This window comes from Chiroxiphia lanceolata, chromosome 8, assembly GCF_009829145.1.
Source record: "Chiroxiphia lanceolata isolate bChiLan1 chromosome 8, bChiLan1.pri, whole genome shotgun sequence".
Classification (NCBI taxonomy): Eukaryota; Metazoa; Chordata; class Aves; order Passeriformes; family Pipridae; genus Chiroxiphia; species Chiroxiphia lanceolata.
The window spans coordinates 1445554-1465532 of record NC_045644.1 but is presented as its reverse complement, the minus strand read 5'-3'; the positions used below and the strand labels follow the sequence as shown (position 1 = coordinate 1465532).

The 19979-nt window shown below is 44.4% G+C and overlaps 1 protein-coding gene across 2 annotated transcripts in view; it reads right to left on the bottom strand.

Moving 5' to 3' along the window:
- Positions 1-19979, bottom strand: part of GRK5 (G protein-coupled receptor kinase 5) — a 156889-nt gene that overhangs the window by 87729 nt on the left and 49181 nt on the right. For both annotated transcript variants that reach the window (XR_004358258.1, XM_032694742.1), the window contains exon 2: positions 4203-4298. Coding sequence is in view for 1 of the 2 variants with exons in the window: in XM_032694742.1 (XP_032550633.1) it covers positions 4203-4298 (96 nt within the window). In the remaining variant the exon portion in view is untranslated. The remainder of the gene's footprint in view (positions 1-4202; positions 4299-19979) is intronic.

Here is a 19979-nt window from a genome sequence, read left to right as displayed (position 1 = left end):
CCTGTAGGGGAAGGTCTTGGTCACGTCTGAAGAAAGTACAATACCCCAGAAAAAAGTGAGGGGGAAAAAAAAGAGCTGGCTTTTGTAAAAAGTTGTGTGTGAAGAAAGAGCATGTGAACTCTGTGGTTTTGATTTTGTCCCACTTGCTCTGTTCACCATCTCTACAAAGGGTTTCTCACACAGATCTGTATTTTTAACAACACTGAAAAGAACCTGCCAGAATTGGAAGCTCAAGCTACTTTTACCCTGGATATACGGGATGCAAATGTCATGTAAGAGGTTAAATGGCACAGGAAGGATTTATTTGCTCTTTCTAAACCAAGAATGGACAAATTAGTATTAATGGGGCTGATCTTTCTGACTGTGAAATTTCACTAAATATAAACATTTAACACGAGAAATCCTCAGAGTTTCTCTTCTATCTGAGCACAACACACAACCAGAAATGGATTTACTGAAGGAGTTAAAAAAGTTTTCTGCAATAATGCAACAAATCACTCTATGTAACAAACACAGACACATTCTGTGGCAGTTTGGGGGAAGAAAAAAAAAAATAATCTTGATTTATTATATAGCATTTGGACAGTTGTGAAAGCAGATTTGCCAAAGATCAGAATAATCAACTCTTTCACCCAAGCAGTTTTTTTACGGAAGAAAAAAGCACAGAATGGGCCTGAGCAAAATAAATAAAAATTCCACACTTTTAACCAAGAGAACCTTTTGCGTCATTCAGAAGTATTTACAGACATCCAGAATCTTTTATCATCAAAACGACACTCTGGCCTTTAAAATTGCAACCTTTTCTTACACTTTTGCTTACTGGTGTCCTTTAAACTAGTGGGTATCTCAAACTTGAGGCATCTCTTCGTGCAGAGCCAAACCTAGGAGCTTTTAAAGCTGCTCCTTGATATTTTTTTCTCTTCCCCTGAAACATCCCTCTTTTGCTGAGCTATCAGCTGTGAGCTTTAAAGGCAGCAGAACCTCACCTACCAGCAGCATCCATCACATGAGTCATGGTAAGTAGTGTCTCAAACATCAGTTTTCGTCGCTTGAAAAGGCTTCTAATGCCAATATGGAAATTTTCCCACCTGGAAAGGGCTGGCTGTTTTAATACAATTAAATACAGCCAGGAAGAGGGCTGCAAGTGGAAACATATATCAGCCATTCATGGTATACAAGCCTCACTCAACCCAGTCAAGGTATTAGTGTAGCATCCCTGCTCCCCATGCCTGTTTAATTAGCACACAATGAAGGCCACTGAATTTCCCTGCAAAAGGTGTTGCATACTTTGGACAAAAAAGAAAGGAGAAAAGAGGTTGCTTTTAAGTGCAATCCAAAAAAATAGCTCCTTGGCTAAATGGCACTTTTAATAAAGATGTTTCCAGTGTTTGTTTATTTATCAAAAAGCAGTGTTTCTCTCAGGTGTTTTGATTTTTATTTCTGTGCACAAGAAGGAGGGGAAAAAAGGGCTTTACTAAGCAAGTCTTTCAGTAAGACACCAGATGATGGATAGTCAAACACAGAGTCTCCTGTAAACACAGAGGTAACCAAAAGGTATGAACTGACTCATAATTGTGTCAACACAGGTCGCAGACCCTTGGTTTATTTCAGCCTTCCTGTTTTTCACAGATTTCTTTTCACACTACACTATTTTTTTTAAGACACAGACTCTTTTCAGTACACCTTAGCGGGGTGCAAAAGCACACACGTTTTTACACCCAAATGTGGGCAGCTACACACACATGCAGGCTGCACTGCCACAATCACAACTGCAGCATTTTCCACCCATTGCTTAGGGTTGCATTAAACCACACTGTGCAGCCCATGCTCAGCCTGAATCAAAAAGTCCATCCCACCCCTGCCTTGAGCCTTTCCCTGGAGGCTCTTGGGAAGCATCCAGAGAAGAGGAGTACAACAAAACCTCAACAGCCTGGAGCTCCAGCTCATGCAACACTCCAAGACTTGGTGTGATTTTCTTTTTAACCAAAGTGGCAAGACTCTGTCTGACCAAAAGTGCTGGGAGGTGAACAGGCAGCAAAGAGGTCTGTGAGGAGCAGAACCTGCCCATATTTGTCTTGGTCTCTAAGCAAACTGAATTAGGCTGCAGCCTTTTCCTTGTACAAAGTTTAGAATCATAGAATCATGGTCTGGATTGGAAGGTTGGAAAGATCACCTAGTTCCAATCCCCCTGCCGTGGGCAGGGACCTTCCACTAAAAGCCCCATCCAACCTGGCCTTGGAGGAAAAAGCCTTTTTGGGGTCTCTGTTTCATTATTAGCACTGACTAGTGGGTTAAGAAATTGTTAGGGGAGGGACTGATGGGCAGACACACCAAAAAGCTGAATTCCCTGCAAGCCACACAGTAATTCAGCTGATGGTCCAAGGAAGATTTTTCGGTACATTCCCTGATAAAATCACCTCTGGAAACACGTGAGATCTGAAATCCTGAGAACCTTTTAAATGACTTGCAGAAAATGAAGAGTTAAAGCCAAGGAAATGGTTCTTCCTCAGCAGAGGCAGTAAAAGAAGCAGTTTAAGACCAGACTGACACGACAGGTACTTGTTCCTGGTTGCCCAGAGCAAGGGATCTGCACATGAACAGATCCCTCCTGAGCACCTCAGACCAACCACACACATGCAAACCACTTAAGGCTATAGAGCCACCCATCCAAGGTGTGTCAGGTACCCCGTGTGAGCAAGGAGGAGTTCAGACAACTCTTTTTCTGGGATGTTTCAACCTCAGCTGGATCAACTGAAAATGGTAGAGCCAGCAAGGGCAGATGACCTCACTCAGGCTTAGCAGTGCCTCATTCCCTGTGTAATCACATCCAGCTCAGCAGGAAAGCCACTCAATAAAAATCAGAGTCACAGAACAAGGATTTGGACCTTATTTCCCACTGTGGAAAAGTCAGTTGCTAAAATTCCCAGTCAACAGGTAATCATTGTCATGAAGCCAAGTCCATCCAGAGATCACACAAGGGCCAGTTACTTCACCAAATCACTCATGCAAAAAATTCAAACTAAATTACATTTAGGACAAAGCTCACACACACACACACACACAGAGAAGAGAAAAAAAAAAGCCAGAAACAGCATTTCAGAAACTGAAATAATTGGCAGACTTAACTTTTTTGAGACCACTCATTTTAGGATACTACACCTTCGTAAAGAGCAGCATTTTATCTGGAGCCATTTCCCCCCTGCAGAAACCATGGCTAATAGAACTACAGGGAGAATTCCTTTTGCAGATTACAATATATTAAGTCAGATTTGCTTCCAGCAGGTTCGGTACCTTCAGAAATTGGTCAGGGTTTGTGTGTTTGTTGACTGACCATAAACTGGGGAAAACCTACACCCTCTTCTGCTGCCTCCCCTCTTTTCTTTACCTCCTTTTAGGTCTGCAGCACAAGATGAGGGGAGAAAATTTTACTGAAGGAGACCATGAAAAGACTTTCAAAACATTCCACATATTTTCTCTGCATAAACACACTGTGAATTTCTAAGGTAAATAGTGCCAGGGCACTGTCACTCAGACCCCAGGAGTTCACCCGAGTTAGACAAATTATGCTGCCTCTTATCTCAGTTGTTCCAGATTCTTGCCTTTCATTCATTCCTTGCCAGTGGCTGGATTTGATGTGCAGGGGAGAAAAGAAGCCTCAAATGCTGAAGTTAACCTTTTGTGGTGAGACCAGTAATGCTGGGCTTTCCAGAGGAGAATGCACAAGGAGATAGTTGCTAGCCTTGTTTGCCAAGGCAGCAGCCAAAAAAATGCTAAAATTTGGCAGGTATGAGCAGGAGAAAGGCAGTGCTACGAAAATGGCCATTGCAAGCTCCCTTCCAAATCTGCAGTGTTTGGCCCACGCAGATAAAACAAATTAAGTTAAAAAAATTTGTACATGTCCTATAAAAACCTACATAAAGCAGTGTCATGGTCGTGGTTTGAATAGAGGATGGTGCTGCTGAGCCTGGCAGAGGTAGTGCCTGTTGCTTCAAACATCATATCCAGACTATAATTAATACTGACCTTCAACTACAATCAGCAAGTCTCATTTCCTCCCTGATAAAGAGCTCCCTATTAGAAGGGAATGCAGGATGTGATGAGGGGACTCATTTCTGAATGTCTTTTTACAGCCACAACGGTCCTGGTAGGTAGGTACTGAGTTTTATTTGTGCAATACTTCCAAAGAAGGGAAAGGCTCTTACCTATGGTTCTTCGGAGATCTTCACACTGGCTAATGTGAGGGAATTTCAGGATTTCCTTCCACTTTTTGCTTTTGCCTTTGCGTTTCCCTCCACCCCCTGCAGAGAAAGAAATGTCAGGATTAGATTGCTTTAGGGGCCATAGTCACACCCAGAGTTCACCAGCCCAGTCACAGTTCTTATGGATACCAGTAATAATTAAAGCTGAGACACTGGGGGTTCATGAACAGGTAGACCCCTGGAAGTGTCCAAGGCCAGGTTGGACGGGGCTTGGAGCAACCTGGGATAGTGGAAGGTGTCCCTGCCCATGGCAGGGGGGTTGGAACATGATGAGCTTTAAGGTCCCTTCCAACCCCAAACATTCTATGATTCTATGATACAGATAAGTCTGAGCTTGTTTGGCCTTAACCAGACCAAGGAGGTGGCATCTGGCAGAAGATCAGATTGCTAAAAGTTGGGAGTCCAGGTTTGTGGCCCACCAGGTCCAGTTCAGATGACAGTGCTGACCAAGCATCTCCAACATCACCTCTGCCCCAACCAACAGCCATTTCACACAAGTCAAATAATCTTGTAAAATTACAGCCCACACCTTTCCAACCTGGATATCCCCCTTCTGGTTTTGGGATAAGTCCTGACTCCATCGCAAAAGAAGTGCTGGAGACTGAAGACAAAAATTCAATTACCACCATCCCCCCTGCCTCCCATTACAGGTACTGATAACATGGAATTACTGCTGCTGTTACACACTCTGGCCACTGCTGCTTCCACAGGAGAACAGTGGGAGAAAATTAACATAATGGTCTCATGAGGAAAACATCTCTTACTGGTTCTTTTTCCTCCTTCTCAGTCCTCCTCCAGATCTCCTGAACTGAACTGTTCTCAAGGGGCATGACCCAGCTGGTTTCCTCCAGCTCTGGTTGAACGAGACCCTGAGCCTTTCCATGCTGATGAATCTCCCTCATCAACATCCCTCCATAAACACCTTGCTGCAGGCACCCCTGGCATCTCTGGGTGCCACATCTGAGCTGCCCAGGGGGCTCTGACCAGCAAAGGCAGTGTTTCCAGCAAACCTCACCTTGCTCCTTGCTGGGACTATCCCTGTGGATGAGACAGCCCAGCTGCAGGCTGGGATTCTCCAAGTCTCTGTCTGTGCTGCAGTTCAGTCCCTGCACACAAAATCTGACTCACTTGAGTCTATTTTACATGCACTGGCACACCAAATGACTAATTCAGAGCTGAGTTAATTTTGTAGAGGGGCTGGTAGAGTCACAGTTGCAGGCTGAGGATGTGTTAGGTCCCACATGACATTGCAGGCTAAATTAGGAGAGAATTGACTCAAAAGGTAGCAGACCACCACAGAGGAAACTTGAGCCTCAGAAAAAAATGCCGAGTATTGCACTCTGTGGGGTGTTTCTGATCACACAGAACCTTTGGCATAGGAGTGCTTCTTTTGCATGTCAATTTTATTCCTTTGCATTTGGTGGCCCATGGTTTTTCCATCACAGAGCCTGCCTTGAGTTATTTTAAAACTTCTTAATCACAGAAACTGATTGCATTTCTACAGTATGCAGTGTAGAGCAGAGTTACCTGCACTAGCCATAAAGGAAGTAGCTTGTTTAGACAATCAGAAGTACAACCTTGAGACCCTTTCCAGGAATTAGACTCCAGCAAAGCACAGAGAGCTGTGACTGCCTTCACACCATATAGTATTATGCAACACAGATGTACCCTCTGGGTCTGTAATGAATTCTGCTCCTACCCCCCCTCTTCAGTGCATCCCAAACAGTGCTGCTAAAGTCATTTCCTTTCCCATCCCTCCAGCCACAGCATCAGAGAGGCTGTCCTGCTCCCTTGCTCTTGCACGCTGAGGGTCTTACGCACACAAGGTGCTGAGAAGCATTTTGTGGGCTGGGGTGAGCACTGTGATCATCTGTTCACCAGTTCCTGAGGCACGTGGCTCTGCTCTGGCTGCCAGTGACCACAGGGCTTGGATTCAGCAGCCCAAAGGGTCCTCACTGACTTTCATCTCCCAAAAGCCCACTCTTGCAAGCCTGCCCAGCAGCTCCTGTGTGCCAGGCTGTCCCCTCTGCTTGCCCCTCTTCTCCTCTTCGGGTAGTGCTGTGCCTGAGGCACCCCAGGACATAGTTGGCCCTCCTGGCTGCTAAGAACTCTTATAAACTCTGAGTTCTGTGCATTGATGTCAAAGCTCCACGGGAATTAAATGAATTAAGTACATATTATCTAGCACTCGGGGAGGGATGGGAAGGAAGGGGAAAGCAAGGAGGGAAACTGCTGGACTGGTGTTAGAGCTGAATGATCCCCCTTTGACAGTTACAGGGTTTGAATCTGGATTTCTGGATCCCTTCCTCAGGCTGTCAGCTTCTAGAGTAAATCATCCCACCTCCATGTACAAACATGTGCCACTCATTCCTGGTTGCTGCCTCTGCCACTGCAGGGACCTGCTCTGCTCTTCCCAAGGATCTGACAGACAGGGGTGCTGCAGCAGGACAGCCAGGAGCTCTCTGCTCTGGGGCTGTGCAGCTGCTTGGGCAGCAGTGCCTGCTCCAACAGTAATTCCAAACATTTCTGGACACAGGAGGCAGTGGGAGTAAGCCAGATGAAAGTATCCTTTAGGGTGCCTCTGTTCAACACTGGTACATCTTCACCACTGAAGGTGGGACCTTCCGGGCCCAAGCACTGGAGATTTCAGAGCACACCTGCTTCTCCAGCCACCGTCACAGAAGTCCTCACAAAATGGTTGCATCTCAGCACAGCATCAAGCAGTGCAGACCATTGCAAAACAGCCCTTGGCTCGAAGTGACAGCTCTGAGATTTGTGCAGGGGCGAAAGGATCCCGCTAAGCTGGGCCAGAACGCTTTTAAAATCCACTCGACGTAAAACACATATCGATACATTTACATTGGATGATGTATTTCCGACATTAAATTTCCATCCAAACCGGAGGAGGGCTCTGCGGTCCCCTGTTACAACCGTGATCGATACAGCCAGCGTGTTCTCTCCTCTTTTGTGGCCATCCTCCAAAAATAAGCAGCCTTGCCTGATGAATCATTTGCTCTTAGCTGAGCGTGAAGTAGCGTTGCTGCTTTGCCTGTGACGTCTTTATGTTAAAGATTCTGATCAAGTGCTTTAATCGACCTGACCTTTCCGCTCCCGGCTCTTCTCGTGGAGCCAGCAGGGTTTGCTGGCTCCAAACGTTCATTCTGGGGGGTTTGAAGGACATAATGCAGTGAGACAGCTGAGACAGAGTAAATTGTCTAGCAGAGCTAAAAGCTAAAAGGGGAGGTTTCTCTGAATAGGTCAGTCATTGTGCAGGTTGCAGAGGGAAGCTTTTCACACGTTGTCTTGATTGCTGCCTTTGCACCACCTATTCTGTCCAGGATTTGCAATCTTCAAGGCAGCTTCTCAGGGCAAGACTTGACAGGCGGGCCATGTATTAGATGTGAGTTCCATCATGTGGGGTTGGAGGGTCTGACTGCTTTAAAATCTTGGTTTGCTGCTGCTGATGAAAGGTGAGCTGCCAGCAAAAGCAGGAAATCTCAGCTCTGCTCCCTGGCATGCACTTAACAACTCAGCATTTGCAAACTGAGGGTTGAAGCTAATTCTCCAACATGTCAACCAGTCCTGCAGGAAACAAAAGCATTTGCTCTACATCTTACCTACTGAAAAATACATGGCTTTTTTCATATCATCTTGTGATGCCACATGGCAAATCTAGCTCTGATCTCTGCCTGCAAGGAGAGAGACATAACCAGAGGCACACATGTAAAACATTTGCAAGCAGGAGCTACCCGTAGCCTAAAGTGCCTGCTTTTTTCCCCCTCCATTATTCATGATATACTTACTCTCCTATCACTGACAGGAGACAGGAAAATACCTGCACATTATTGAGCCTGTGAGATATTAAGTGGCTTGTCCAAAATTACGTGAAAAATCAGAGAAAGAGGAAGGAGCTGAAGAAGAAGATGAAGCAGCCAAGGTGCTGAGCCCTTTAATACTGCTGAGGACAGCACCAAGCCATGCTCCTGCTCTGCTGATTAAAGATATTTCACAGCACAGGGTAAAACATATTGCTGGGTGAATTCATTCCAGCATCATGCCTGTAGCATATTGCATTTGTGCCTCACACCACCATGCAAGGTGGCTTTTAAGCATGGCTAAGCTGGCTTCCTACTGTTGCTCTGTTCTTGCTCAAGTTGATAAGCCAGCATCACATCCCTAACCCAAGACAGCCTAAAATTTCAATGCCTCCAACTGTACTAACTGCAACCTAGCTAACCCAGTTTAGGTAAACTACCCACAAATCACTGGAGGATGACTACAGCTGGTGTCTTCTGTTTGGCAACAGTAGCCAGGTTGTCATCCAAGGCCTTCCCAACAAGAGTACAGAGCTCTGTATGCTTGGAATGCAAGGCCTTCATTGCACAGCACGTGAAAGCAGTGAAACAAACTCAAAAAAATATTAAAAGTCAAAAAATCATGGTTAGCATCCCATTTCAACTCAAAAGATATCTATGTTTCTTCTCCTCTTCCCCTTGCCATGCTTCTTTTACTCACTCTCTCCCATCAAGGTGTTATAGACAGATAGATATAGATATATATATATATATAGAGAGAGAGTATATATGGAATTGCCATATTACATTAAGGTCTGTCCAGTACAGGACAGACCAAAGGCAGTTTCAGAGGAAGATCTTGGAAAACTGTTTCTAATATATTTGAAAAGCAGGAATGTTCCTCTCCATTCTGTTAATTAGACATGGTTAACAAAACATGAAGGTGTACTGCTTCCAAACAATTTTTCTCCTTCTTTTTAAGAATCTATGTTACTTAAATTCAGGCTGTTCTTATGATCCTGGCAAATGCCCTGAACTGTTGGGTACCTGCATGCCTCATGTGGGTGGGAGTCCCAGAGTTTAACCATGTATTTCTGAAGGAAAAGAATACCAATTTTAATCTGCTTATTTTCCTACAGCGCCTCTTCCTAATGAGACAGCATGAATAAAACTTATCAGCCCATTGTTTTCCCCTAGGCATTTTTCATGTCTAACACATTTAGACCCCGAGGCAAAGAGTTTCACCCTTATTAGACCTGTTTCACATGGAAGTTCTCCCAGGTTCACTATTCTTCTTTCATATTAGTGCCACCTACACTCAGCTGCACTAACAAATAATACCAGCTTGTTTTCAAAGAATTAAAATCACTGCTTGCTCTCTTCCCTTCATCCTGCCCTCCTCCTCTGGCAGAGCAGAAAAAAAACCCAAACCATGAACCCTGTTTTATTTTTACAAGATCTTAGATGATGCTCCTGACCAACCTGTGCTTAAAACAAGCACTTACAAGACCATCAGGAACCTCTTTATGGATCCCCTTCTATGTCAGCCCAAGGAAAATGTGCAGGGTATGAGGGGTGGGTTTTCCAAAGCAGGTGGGTGTGTACCATCCACTGGGATGCAATGCCTCTGAGAGGCTCTCTTTTATAAAATATAACAAAAAGTCCATAACATGCCCTCAAAAGAGAATCATGTTACACAGCTCCTCTTATCAATGCTAATCTGCCTTTATCTCCCACAGCCTTTTTTTGAACACGGCTCCAAATAGTCCCAGACCACGATAAGAGTTTTGTGCCCATCTTCCCCGCTGTCACAGCGTGTTTGCTCATAAATCATCTGCATGTTCCTACGAATACCTCAGCCTGACAACCGCTGTGTGAAACATCCCATTGCTTTTTGGAAATCAACAGCAGATGTATTTCATGTTTAAGCCTTCAGAACCACAGAGAGGGGAATTTCATAAGCAAAAATGCAAGCTTCTCCCCAGCAGAGTCAGGCTGGCTTTGCAATCTGGCTACCAGAGAGAGGACCAGAGGGCAAAATATTTTGTATACAGCTGGCATCTAAAGTCCTATTAACATTGGCTTACAGAAGTCACTGTTCATAAACAAACACTTAATTGCAGAGATGTCTACCTATGATTTAAATAAGAGACCAAGTAGTGCTGTAAATACTGATAAATGGCTGAAACATAACTTTAACAACAGATTTTATATGTTCATAATACTGTTAATAGTATGCTTTAATAACATCCACTGCCCTGAAGGGACAGAGGAAACTAAGGGATTAGTCTTTGAAGATTGATCCTCAGGGCTTAACTATCATATGCCAAGGCCATTTTGGTACCACTCTAGGAATATAAAGAAGTCTTTACATAAGCTACCTTTATGCCTAGTCAGAGCACATTCAAAGGACCTTAACCAAACTGAAAAAACAGGCCTTTACTTTTTCTGTTAGTCTCCAGTAGGCACCCCCAGTCTGTGGCATTCTCCATACAACTCTGCCTTCAATCCTCCCCTGGGTATTCTTAATGCATATTTGAGATTACTCCAACAAGTTGTCTCTGGGTTTTTTGGGCCAGTTCACATGTACTGGGTGTACAATTCACTGCTGCACATGCTAACAGGGAGTTGTTTGGTGATGTAATTTCCCTCAGTGCATCTTAGTTTTCCCCTGCATAAGCATCTCTAGTTTGTCTATTATGGTGTCTCTCTCCTTTATGCTTTGTATTTAACTGTATTGTGTTTATCTGCAGCTGATGAGTGAGCAAGTAGAGGTTGCTGGCTTTTACGTCACAAAAAAAATAATCCAGGAGATACAAAGTATACTGAAGATTTGCAATCTATTAAAAAAAAAAACAGTAAATCTTACAAAAATAAAACCAGCTATTATCTAAAATAGTACAATTAAGCGCAGCCCAAAATTTTAACTTCTTATTCTTGACCTCAAAGTAAACTACGCTCCTGGCACAAATCCAGGCAGTTTTGGTGTGTTTAGAATGCATTCCCATGTCTTGGGTATTCCAACAGGCTGTTCAGAAGAACTGAGGCTTCAAATTGAAAGGTGCCTGGATAATATTTGACATTGTAGTTGGCAACAAGAATAGAAGAGACCATGCAACAAGTGAATGTGGAGCCACTGTGCTCCCCTGGAAGCTGTTTCTGGATCTCTAAGCTCTCTTGGAGGAACAGGCAGAGGCTATGATGTCTGAATCTGGGAAGCATTGAGAGATTTTGTCCATCAGTGGTGTAGCTGATAGAAAAAAACTGACTGCAACACTTCAGCATCAGTGATTGCTATGGGAGACCAACCTTTTGAACAGAGCTGTGGAGAATCAAGGTTATCACCCTTCTGAAAACACTGCAGCTCTCAGTGGAACCTTCCTCCAAACTGGAGCTGAGAGTCAGTATCCCAAAGTTCTACAAAAACTCTGATTTAAACAAATTAAACCATTTCTTTGTGATAACATTTGAGTCATCTCAGTTCTTTAACGTCAAAACATTATCATGGAACATATCAAATAGAGTATTAAGATATTGTATCACTGGAACAGAGCAGGTATGGTAAATTGACACTCTTTACTTCATTAAAGTGATGTTTCTATAGTGTCAATAAGAAGTTAGAAAAATCAAATCTTTTTTTTTTCTTCTTTTAGGAAGACACTTTCTTGCAAACCCTTTAATTTTTGACAAAACTTCGTTCTCCAAAAGGAAGATTCTTTTGTCAGAAATGTTCCCAACTGTCACACACTTTGAAGTACATGAGAATTAAAGAAAGAACGTGGCCTCCCCATATCTGAATGTTCTAAATTCCCACATTCCTTACCAGTTCCCTCAAATTAATTTGCACAGCTGTGAATTACACTGACTGTAGGAGACCTGCTTCCCATTCTTCCAAAGTAAGAATGCAAGCCTGTGCTCCAGAAATCCTGCTTGAATAGGGCTCGATAACATCTTTCCAGGAAGGAACTCCTCTTTAAGCAGTGCCTTTTTAAACTTACAACCTGTTCCATATATTTATTGCCCTGCTTAGTAACATGTTTGCAAGCTGCCAACTGATGCCCCCCAAACCCAAACCTGCAAATGCAACTTGAGGTGCTCCTGTGCAGGGTCAGGAGTTGGAATTGATGATCCTTGTGGGTCCCTTCCAAGCCAGCATATTCCATGATTCCATGAACTCATCACCCACATGCAGCCCGTGTAGGCTGCCCAGGAGTCTGTGTGGTGCCCCAGGACTCAGTTTGTTCCTCAAACAACCCAAATGTTCTTAAGGCTGGCCCCTAAATCCAAAATACCTTGTAGGGACGTGTGGGTCCTAGTTAGACACTGAGATAAATTACTAGAAGTCTCAGGAGGCTCTGCTGATCTGCTGCCCCACGTTGTGCAATTCTGACCTTTACCAACACAAGTGCACAACGGGCAGCACGAGACAGGTAGAAGGAACACACCAGGAAACCTACCCTGCTACAGGGAAATATATGGGGCTCAGCTCTCCTGAAAACTATGGTGCCAGTTCCAGAGGAAAAACATGCAAAAACTCCAGAGCCAGGAACGATGCGGGTTCTGACTGTCCCTGTCAAAGAGCTGTGTGGGCTTTTTCTCCCACAAATAGTTCTGCAGTCTCTAAAATAAGAACTTAGCCTCTGTGTTCCTGACATTTGAGTTTTATAAGGAGTACTTCTGAGCTGTGGGGAGGAGATCCAGTTGGATGGGAGGTGAGAATTCGAGTGTTCCTATCAGCAGTCTGTAGCCAAGCTCTGAGAATTATGTTCTATTCTGGTTTTTTGCCCCCACACAAATGAACTTACCAACAAGGCTAAAGGAAAGACTTTTAGTAAACGCCATGACAAATTCATTATTTGAGACAGGCTGTTTTATTAGGCCTGACTGATTTATTGGTTCCACCAACTGGTAGAATCAGTAAAGCTTTGAGGTGCTCTGACAAGAACCCAGAAATACAGATGTGGTTTGCTTTCCATACATAAATCACGGCACACTCTTTCAGTTTTGATGGCTTATGTCTGAGTTGGGAAAACAGCCACCAGGAAAGTAAGAAAGAAATAGTGTAGAGTCTCCATGAGGGAGGCAGAAGAGCAAATCCCTCAAGCACCTGAGTACTCAGCCCTGTTCTCTGGCAGGCAGACTGGCAGACCCCAGATGTTCAGGAATGCAACAACACAGGTCTCAGCTCTAGAGCCTGATACAAAGCAATTCTGCAGCCCCTTTGTGCTGCCTACATGTGCAAATATTCTACCAAATCTCTGCATTACCACAGTCTCTCCTCCTACATTTAATCCCACCAGTGATACAAGCCCAGCAAAGGAGCTGATGTGGGCACTTGAGAAGAAGGGCACTGAGGGAATGTCATCAGGTCCCCAGTATGTTTTGATCTTGTGGTGTTCTTATATTTTTGCAATGGTCTGGAGGAGCATTCAGTCAGTCTCACAGAGCAGGGAGATAACCCAACAGCCATAAGAAGTGTCCTTCAATTATGTCTGGCTGGATTTAACCTCCCTTCTCAACACACCAACAACAGATCTCAACATGTCATCTCAGACAGCTGATACAAAAAAGCTAAAAATTGTGAAAACTAGGCTGGGAACCTCCTCAGTAGATGTGTATGGGCTACACTGTTCTAGAGGAACTTCTCTTCTGTGACACTTCAGCCCTTTTGCTTCCAGAGTCAGCCAGGAAGAAAAGTACAGCATCATAACATGTGTCAGAACGGGTCACTTTCTGCCTGGGATCAGGATCACACACATCTTTCTTTACCACAAAAGCAGATAATGACCCAGCCCATCTTCCCTGCTCTCCTTGGTCAATAACACATCAGATTCTGAGACATATGCATAAAGCATAAATTAAACCCTACATATATGACCAGCTCTTCAAATATGCTGTAGAGGAAACCTGGAGAGGGATATGAAACCCCTCTGAAATGCCTGGTTACAGCAAGAATTTGCCAGTTGCAGTGCGTGGTTGGCAGAGGGGAAAAGGTGCTGGTGCAGACTTTGACTGGGAGGGAAGAGATTCTACGTATATGCCAGGGAGAGGGTGTAAGGGCTGCACAGGACTGAGGTGAAAGCACATGGCCAGCTTTAGGGGGGACTTCCCCCTTACTTAGCTACAAAGCCTGTCCTTGGCCCCGTTGTCTTGTCCAGCAACAAGGTACCAACAGCTGCTTTCTGTAGATGTTGCTGGCACACCCTGATAAATCACTCTTGAAATCATAGAAAACACCATCCTCAAAAATTATTGACAGCCCAAGACACGATGGTAACAGTATTGTATGCGTCAGCATTTGGGATCATCACTGTAAAAGGTTACAGAAGGGATTCAGGTTAATGGAGGTAATCTGTGATTATCTGTTGCAACAGATTGCTCTGCCAGTGACTCACTCCTCCTGCCACAATATATTGTGGGCTGCAGCTGCAAATAGCGAGGAGGATGGAGCTGGCTCCCAAGCTAACTAAGACTGTGTCTGTTGTTCAGAGAAAGCCCTACAAGAGAGGGTGCCAAGCCACTGCAGGTGTGTGACAGCCTGGCAGAGCTCTGCTGAGGGGAGTGGGCTGTGACGGTGCACTACAGTCACTCATTCACGGGTGTTACTATAGCTACCAGTTGAAGGACTCAACACAAAAAAGAAGAAGTAAAAAAAAAAAAAAAAAAAAAGAAATTCAGGAGGTAGAAGACAAAAAACAAGGAAACTTGTTGTAAAGCAAAGGCAGAGGGTTCCTCTGATTAGCTAATGAAGTGCTTCAAAAGCAGCGACTGAAAAATGAGGCTCGAAGGCCGCATGGCGTAAGCGTCAGATCATGCAAGCAGCTGGCCCGCTCTGCCTCGCCTCCCACCCACCCACCACGACCCCGAGAGCTGGCACCTCTTAATAAACACAAAACAGAGCTCTGTGCCAGGGATGGATTAACTGTTTCCTCATTGCTCACAAAGTCCTGCACTTCCACCGGCTCTCACCGCAGCCCTAGGGCCAGAATTAAAACAAGGTATTGATTTGGGCCATCAGCCCCCCGGGAGCAGTGTGGAAACAGGCCAGGAAGAACAATGATCCTGCCACCAGCATCTCCAGGAGAGAGCAAAAGCTGGGTACTGTCATAGCTTGGAAGATGAAGAAAGAAGAAGAAAACAGCACCATGCGCCAGTCCTCCACCTCCCATTGGAAAGCCCCTGCCTCTGATCTGGATGCCCAACGTAGCCCAAAGCACCAAAACCAGCTGCAGCCAGGGACAGACACTTCTAATATGTACATAAATCTAAATAAATGTATAATTCCTGCTCCCATGCTCCCCTGACAGCCAGCTGTTCCCTTTGCTTGCTGTTATCGTCACTCAGAGATTAATATCACTGCCTGGGACAGCTTATTAGCCATTTTTATTACAAAGTATATACATTTGGCTGGTGGTGGGCAAAAGCTAAGCCTTTGAGTAAATAAAATACTAGGACAGCTCGCAGGGAATGACAGAGAACAGATATCTGCAGGGTCTTTACCCTGGCTCTGAAAGCCAACAATGGCAGGAGGTCAGAGATCAGCGGCTTAATTGTCCGGCGAATTAATGGTGACGAATGTCTGTTTCCCCTCTTGTTACAACTGACACCAGATATTTCAGAGAAAGTAGAAGGACACTTGGCTACAAAGGAATGTTTTGATGGCTGGAGCTGAGACTGTTGCCAGTCCCAGCCTGTCAGAGCAGCGCAGGTCAAACGAAGTCACCGTAGCAAACTGCTGCTGACTCCAGCACAAACCAGAACCCTCTGGGCCTGGCCAAGCAGCCACAGATTATTCTCGCTTTGGAAAGAAAGATTGTTGGCTTATATTTTAAAAAAAAACCCTCAGATCCAGATCTTTGAACATACAAGCATAAAAAATAAAGTAAAATTGGAAGAGTGTGAATTGCACCATGAAAATCGACCTGAGCTTGTTTCCTCCCATTTGGAAGAAAAACTGGATGCAATAGGAAAAAAAAAAACAAACACCAAAACCAAAACAAAAACTCCCCAAACAAACAAAAGCCCAACCAAACAAAAACACCCCCAAACCAGAACATATTACAAAAGCAAAATTTTTCTTTACATTTCCCCTCTCCAGAAAACATCCCTCTGTTATTGTCCTGTACAACCCCGGTTCAGCAACGCATCTCTGAGTGGAAGGTGTCACAATGGGAAGAGTAACAAAACCAGGAAATACAAGGGGACCACTTTCATCCAGTTAGTGACATTTTGTGAAGCTGGCTAATTCTTTTCTACTGAAACAACTTCTTCCACAGTCAAGAATCAGGTCTGCTTATTTACTTTCTGCTTGTTGCTCAATCTCACTTCAATTCAGATTTTCATGTGTAGCTGTAGGAACAAGGATGAAAGCTTCCCTTTGTTTTAAGGTGCTTATGTTAGTTTTGAGCTGTTGTGAAAGAGACTGAAGGGCACATCTTTCCCATTCATCCAAATACATGTGAACCCCTCTGGTGCCTAATTTAAGCTTTGTAAACAAGGAAAAAGTACTTTTTGAATACTAAAAAATACAGTATCAACCTACCAGTCAGTTTCTGAGAACCATAAAGTCACTTCTTACGTCATAAGTCACTCCCCTCCTTATGGGACATGCTGATACCTTTAATTAATAGTGGTAATATGTAACTCTGACAACAAGGACGTGTAACATTGCATTAGGAGACTAAAGTGTAAGTATTCTTTCAGCAGTGTTTTCCACAGAGGTCATGATGACCAGGGAACAGACACGCTGGTTTTCAAGCAAATCTATGTGCTCAGTCTCTGACTGAGCTAATTATAATGGTGCCTTGAGCATTGCTGTCTTTAAGTGTCTGCCAGCATGTCCCTAACAAACCACCAGGTTCATGTTTTTCCAGCCCAGATGGAAAAGTCTGGTTATCAGGTCAGAGTCAATTCCACCTCCGAGGCCAATGCACCTCCATCCCACACGGATCCAGCCTGCTGAGCTTCATTAACAAAGGAGAAGTTAGTGACAAGCCACCACTGAACAGGATATTTGTTTGCTTCTCACTTCTGCCACTCATCAATGCCCAGGGGACAAAGGCTGCTGGGTCTGTGGGGCTAAAAAATGTGAGCATGGTCTGATCTGCATGTGGGCATGTGCCCACCTGGCATCCACCGGACAGACAAGAGCTGAACAAATCTACAAGGCAGACACAGTCTCTGCTGGAAGAAACCATTTCTGTCCAGGTGTTTTATGAAATCCATATTTTGGGTTGCTACTATCATTCCTTTTAAGGTGTCAGGGAAGAAAAAAGAAATCCAGCCATTGCTTTAGATGGTATTCTGATTTTTAAACTCACGAGAGCAAAACTCCAAGCAACTACCCAGAAAATCCAAGCCTCCTTATCTCATCCAACTTCCCCCCATGACGCAGCAAACGCTGATCTTCATGTCTAAGCATCTAAGCCCAGGCGGCACATGTGCTATTTTAGCACCTCTGGGGACCACTCTGGGAGATAATGTAATTAATATTATCTTGGTGATGGCTATTTAACCACATCCCACTGGGAAACTGCAAGCTGTGCTTATGGAACTCGAACCCAGTTAATGCCCGTTTCCTACCAGTTTCAGGTGTCTCCTAATTTAAAGATACATTTACAGACAAAACAGGTCAGCAACTCTTCCCAGTGAGCCAAACAGTATCTTAATCACTTGTGTTTAATAGGAAACAAATGACTGAGCACTGATAAAGGTCACCATTATGCTTTTGAGGAAAAGTGACTGCAGAACAATCTGATAACGGGAGAATTTGCTTCCTGCGTAACTCAATATTTATAAACCCTCTCCGTAAGGGGGCAAAAAAGGAAATAGTTTCAGCTGGCTGAAGGTAACATTCCTAATGATGTTTTAAGACACAACACAAACAGGACCCCAGCTGAAAACAGTGCTCATTGGAGAGACATGGAGGAACAAGAGGAGGCAGGAAGCCCGGAGCTCTGGCTGCCCTCCGCTCCTGGGCACAGGCTCGCCAGCTGCCCGTGGGCATGCACGGACCTTGCACAGCACAGAGCCATGCTCAGCCTCTGCCACAGCAACAGGGGGCACGGGGTGCCAGCAGGGGGAAGCAGGATTGTCCTGGTAGTGCTTTCCACCCTTAATGGAATGACTGGGGTTAACAACCTCCAGCAAATATACGAGTGGCTCATATGCACGAAGACGTGGGGGTTTTTTTCAACCTGAAGGTTCACCTTTCACAGAATCCTAGTGTCACAGAATATATCGAGTTGGAAGGGACCCACAAGGATCATCCAGTCCAGCTCCTGGCCCTGCACAGGCCCATCCTCAGGAGTCACACCCTGTCCCTGAGAGCATCATCCAAACCCTCCTGGAGCTCTGGCAGCCTTGGGGCTGTGCCCACTGCCCTGGGGAGCCTGGGCAGTGCCCAGCCACCCTCTGGGGGAAGAACCTTTTTCCAATACCCAACCTAAACACCCCTGACACAACTTCAAGCTATTCCCTCAGCTCCTGTCACTGGTCAGTCTTACCATACCAGGAATTTCAGTTATTTTCCATGCTTTTCTATATTTAATCCTCTTGAAAAGCAGGCAATGATTGCCCTACAGCCTGACCAGTGTCTCAAGAGCAGAACTAGTTCTCAACCATAACAGCCTCGAGCCCAGCTATGTCAAGCTACAATTTCAGCTGATTTCTTTGGGAACCACACATGCCAACAAGCCCTTCAGCAAGGCCCTTGAGAGACGGGGAGAAAAGGACCCTAACTGAAGAGTCCCCTCTGCACAAAATTATAAATGCAGGGTGTTTCTGGAGAAGCACTGTTTTCCAAGGCTTCCTGGTAAGGAAGTTTTTCATGGGAGAATAACATGGGAGATGTGGAAGAGTGCTTACAGTGATAGCAAAAATAAATATAAAATATTTGTATTTTATGCCAAAAAAGGCAGTGTTCTAAATTATTAAAAAAAGAAATGTTTATCTCCCAGAAGTAGATAAACAAAGACAGGGGAAAGAAAAACAGTAGAAGGTACATCTACTTTGTTTCACATTTTCCACGTTAGTAGATGACAAAGTGGTTTGCACTTTGCTGCCTTGGCTTCAGATATCAAAATATTTCAGCGTTGCTTTTAAAGTATATTAATAAAAATAATAAAACCAACACATCCCTTAGCTTTTCAGCAGTGCCCTCTACTTAAAGACCTAAAAGCACTTTTGCAATCAAAAATAGCAAAAGCTTTTCCAGCTCGAAGATGAATTTTGCCCTCACATAAAATAGCATGACTTTTACAGTCCTGTTGAGACACTCCACATGTGCAACTGGGAAAAGAAGTTATCACATGCAGCTTAAATGCACGGCTTTAATTAGAAAAAAAACCAAAACAAAACAAAAAAAAAAAAAAAAAAGAAAAAATCAAAATAAAACCAGACCCATCCTTCTTGGTAATTTTTCTAGTTGATATTGTCAGAGGACCTAAGAAAATTAATGTTGCTAGATACTGGAGGGAAAAGTATTCTTCAATTTCTCTTTACTCTGAGTGTTTTAAGCAGCCCAGCTCCAGAGAGAGGGAGCACAGGGTGTTGCTGGGTGCACCATGCACGTACAGGTGTGGTGTGGATCCCCTCCACCAACTCCAAATGGCAGGTCAGGGGGCTGCACATCACCTGCCTGTTGTTGAGGGAACAAGCAGCTGGAGAGAGCAAAAAGGGCTGCTGAAAAAAGGCCGATACTTGCCCTTCGCCAGACACCAAAGGACCCAATGGCACAGATGTTTCATTACTTCCACTGCTCACAGGACAATTAGCATTTGCTTTTCTGCAGTGCCTGGAGGCCAACAAATTCAGGACCCCTTTGTACAAGGCCATGCACGAACACAGATCCCATCCCTGAAGAGTTTCCAGCTCACAGTAGGGCAGCCAAAATCACTCCCCTCGACATCCTGAACCCGTTGTTGTC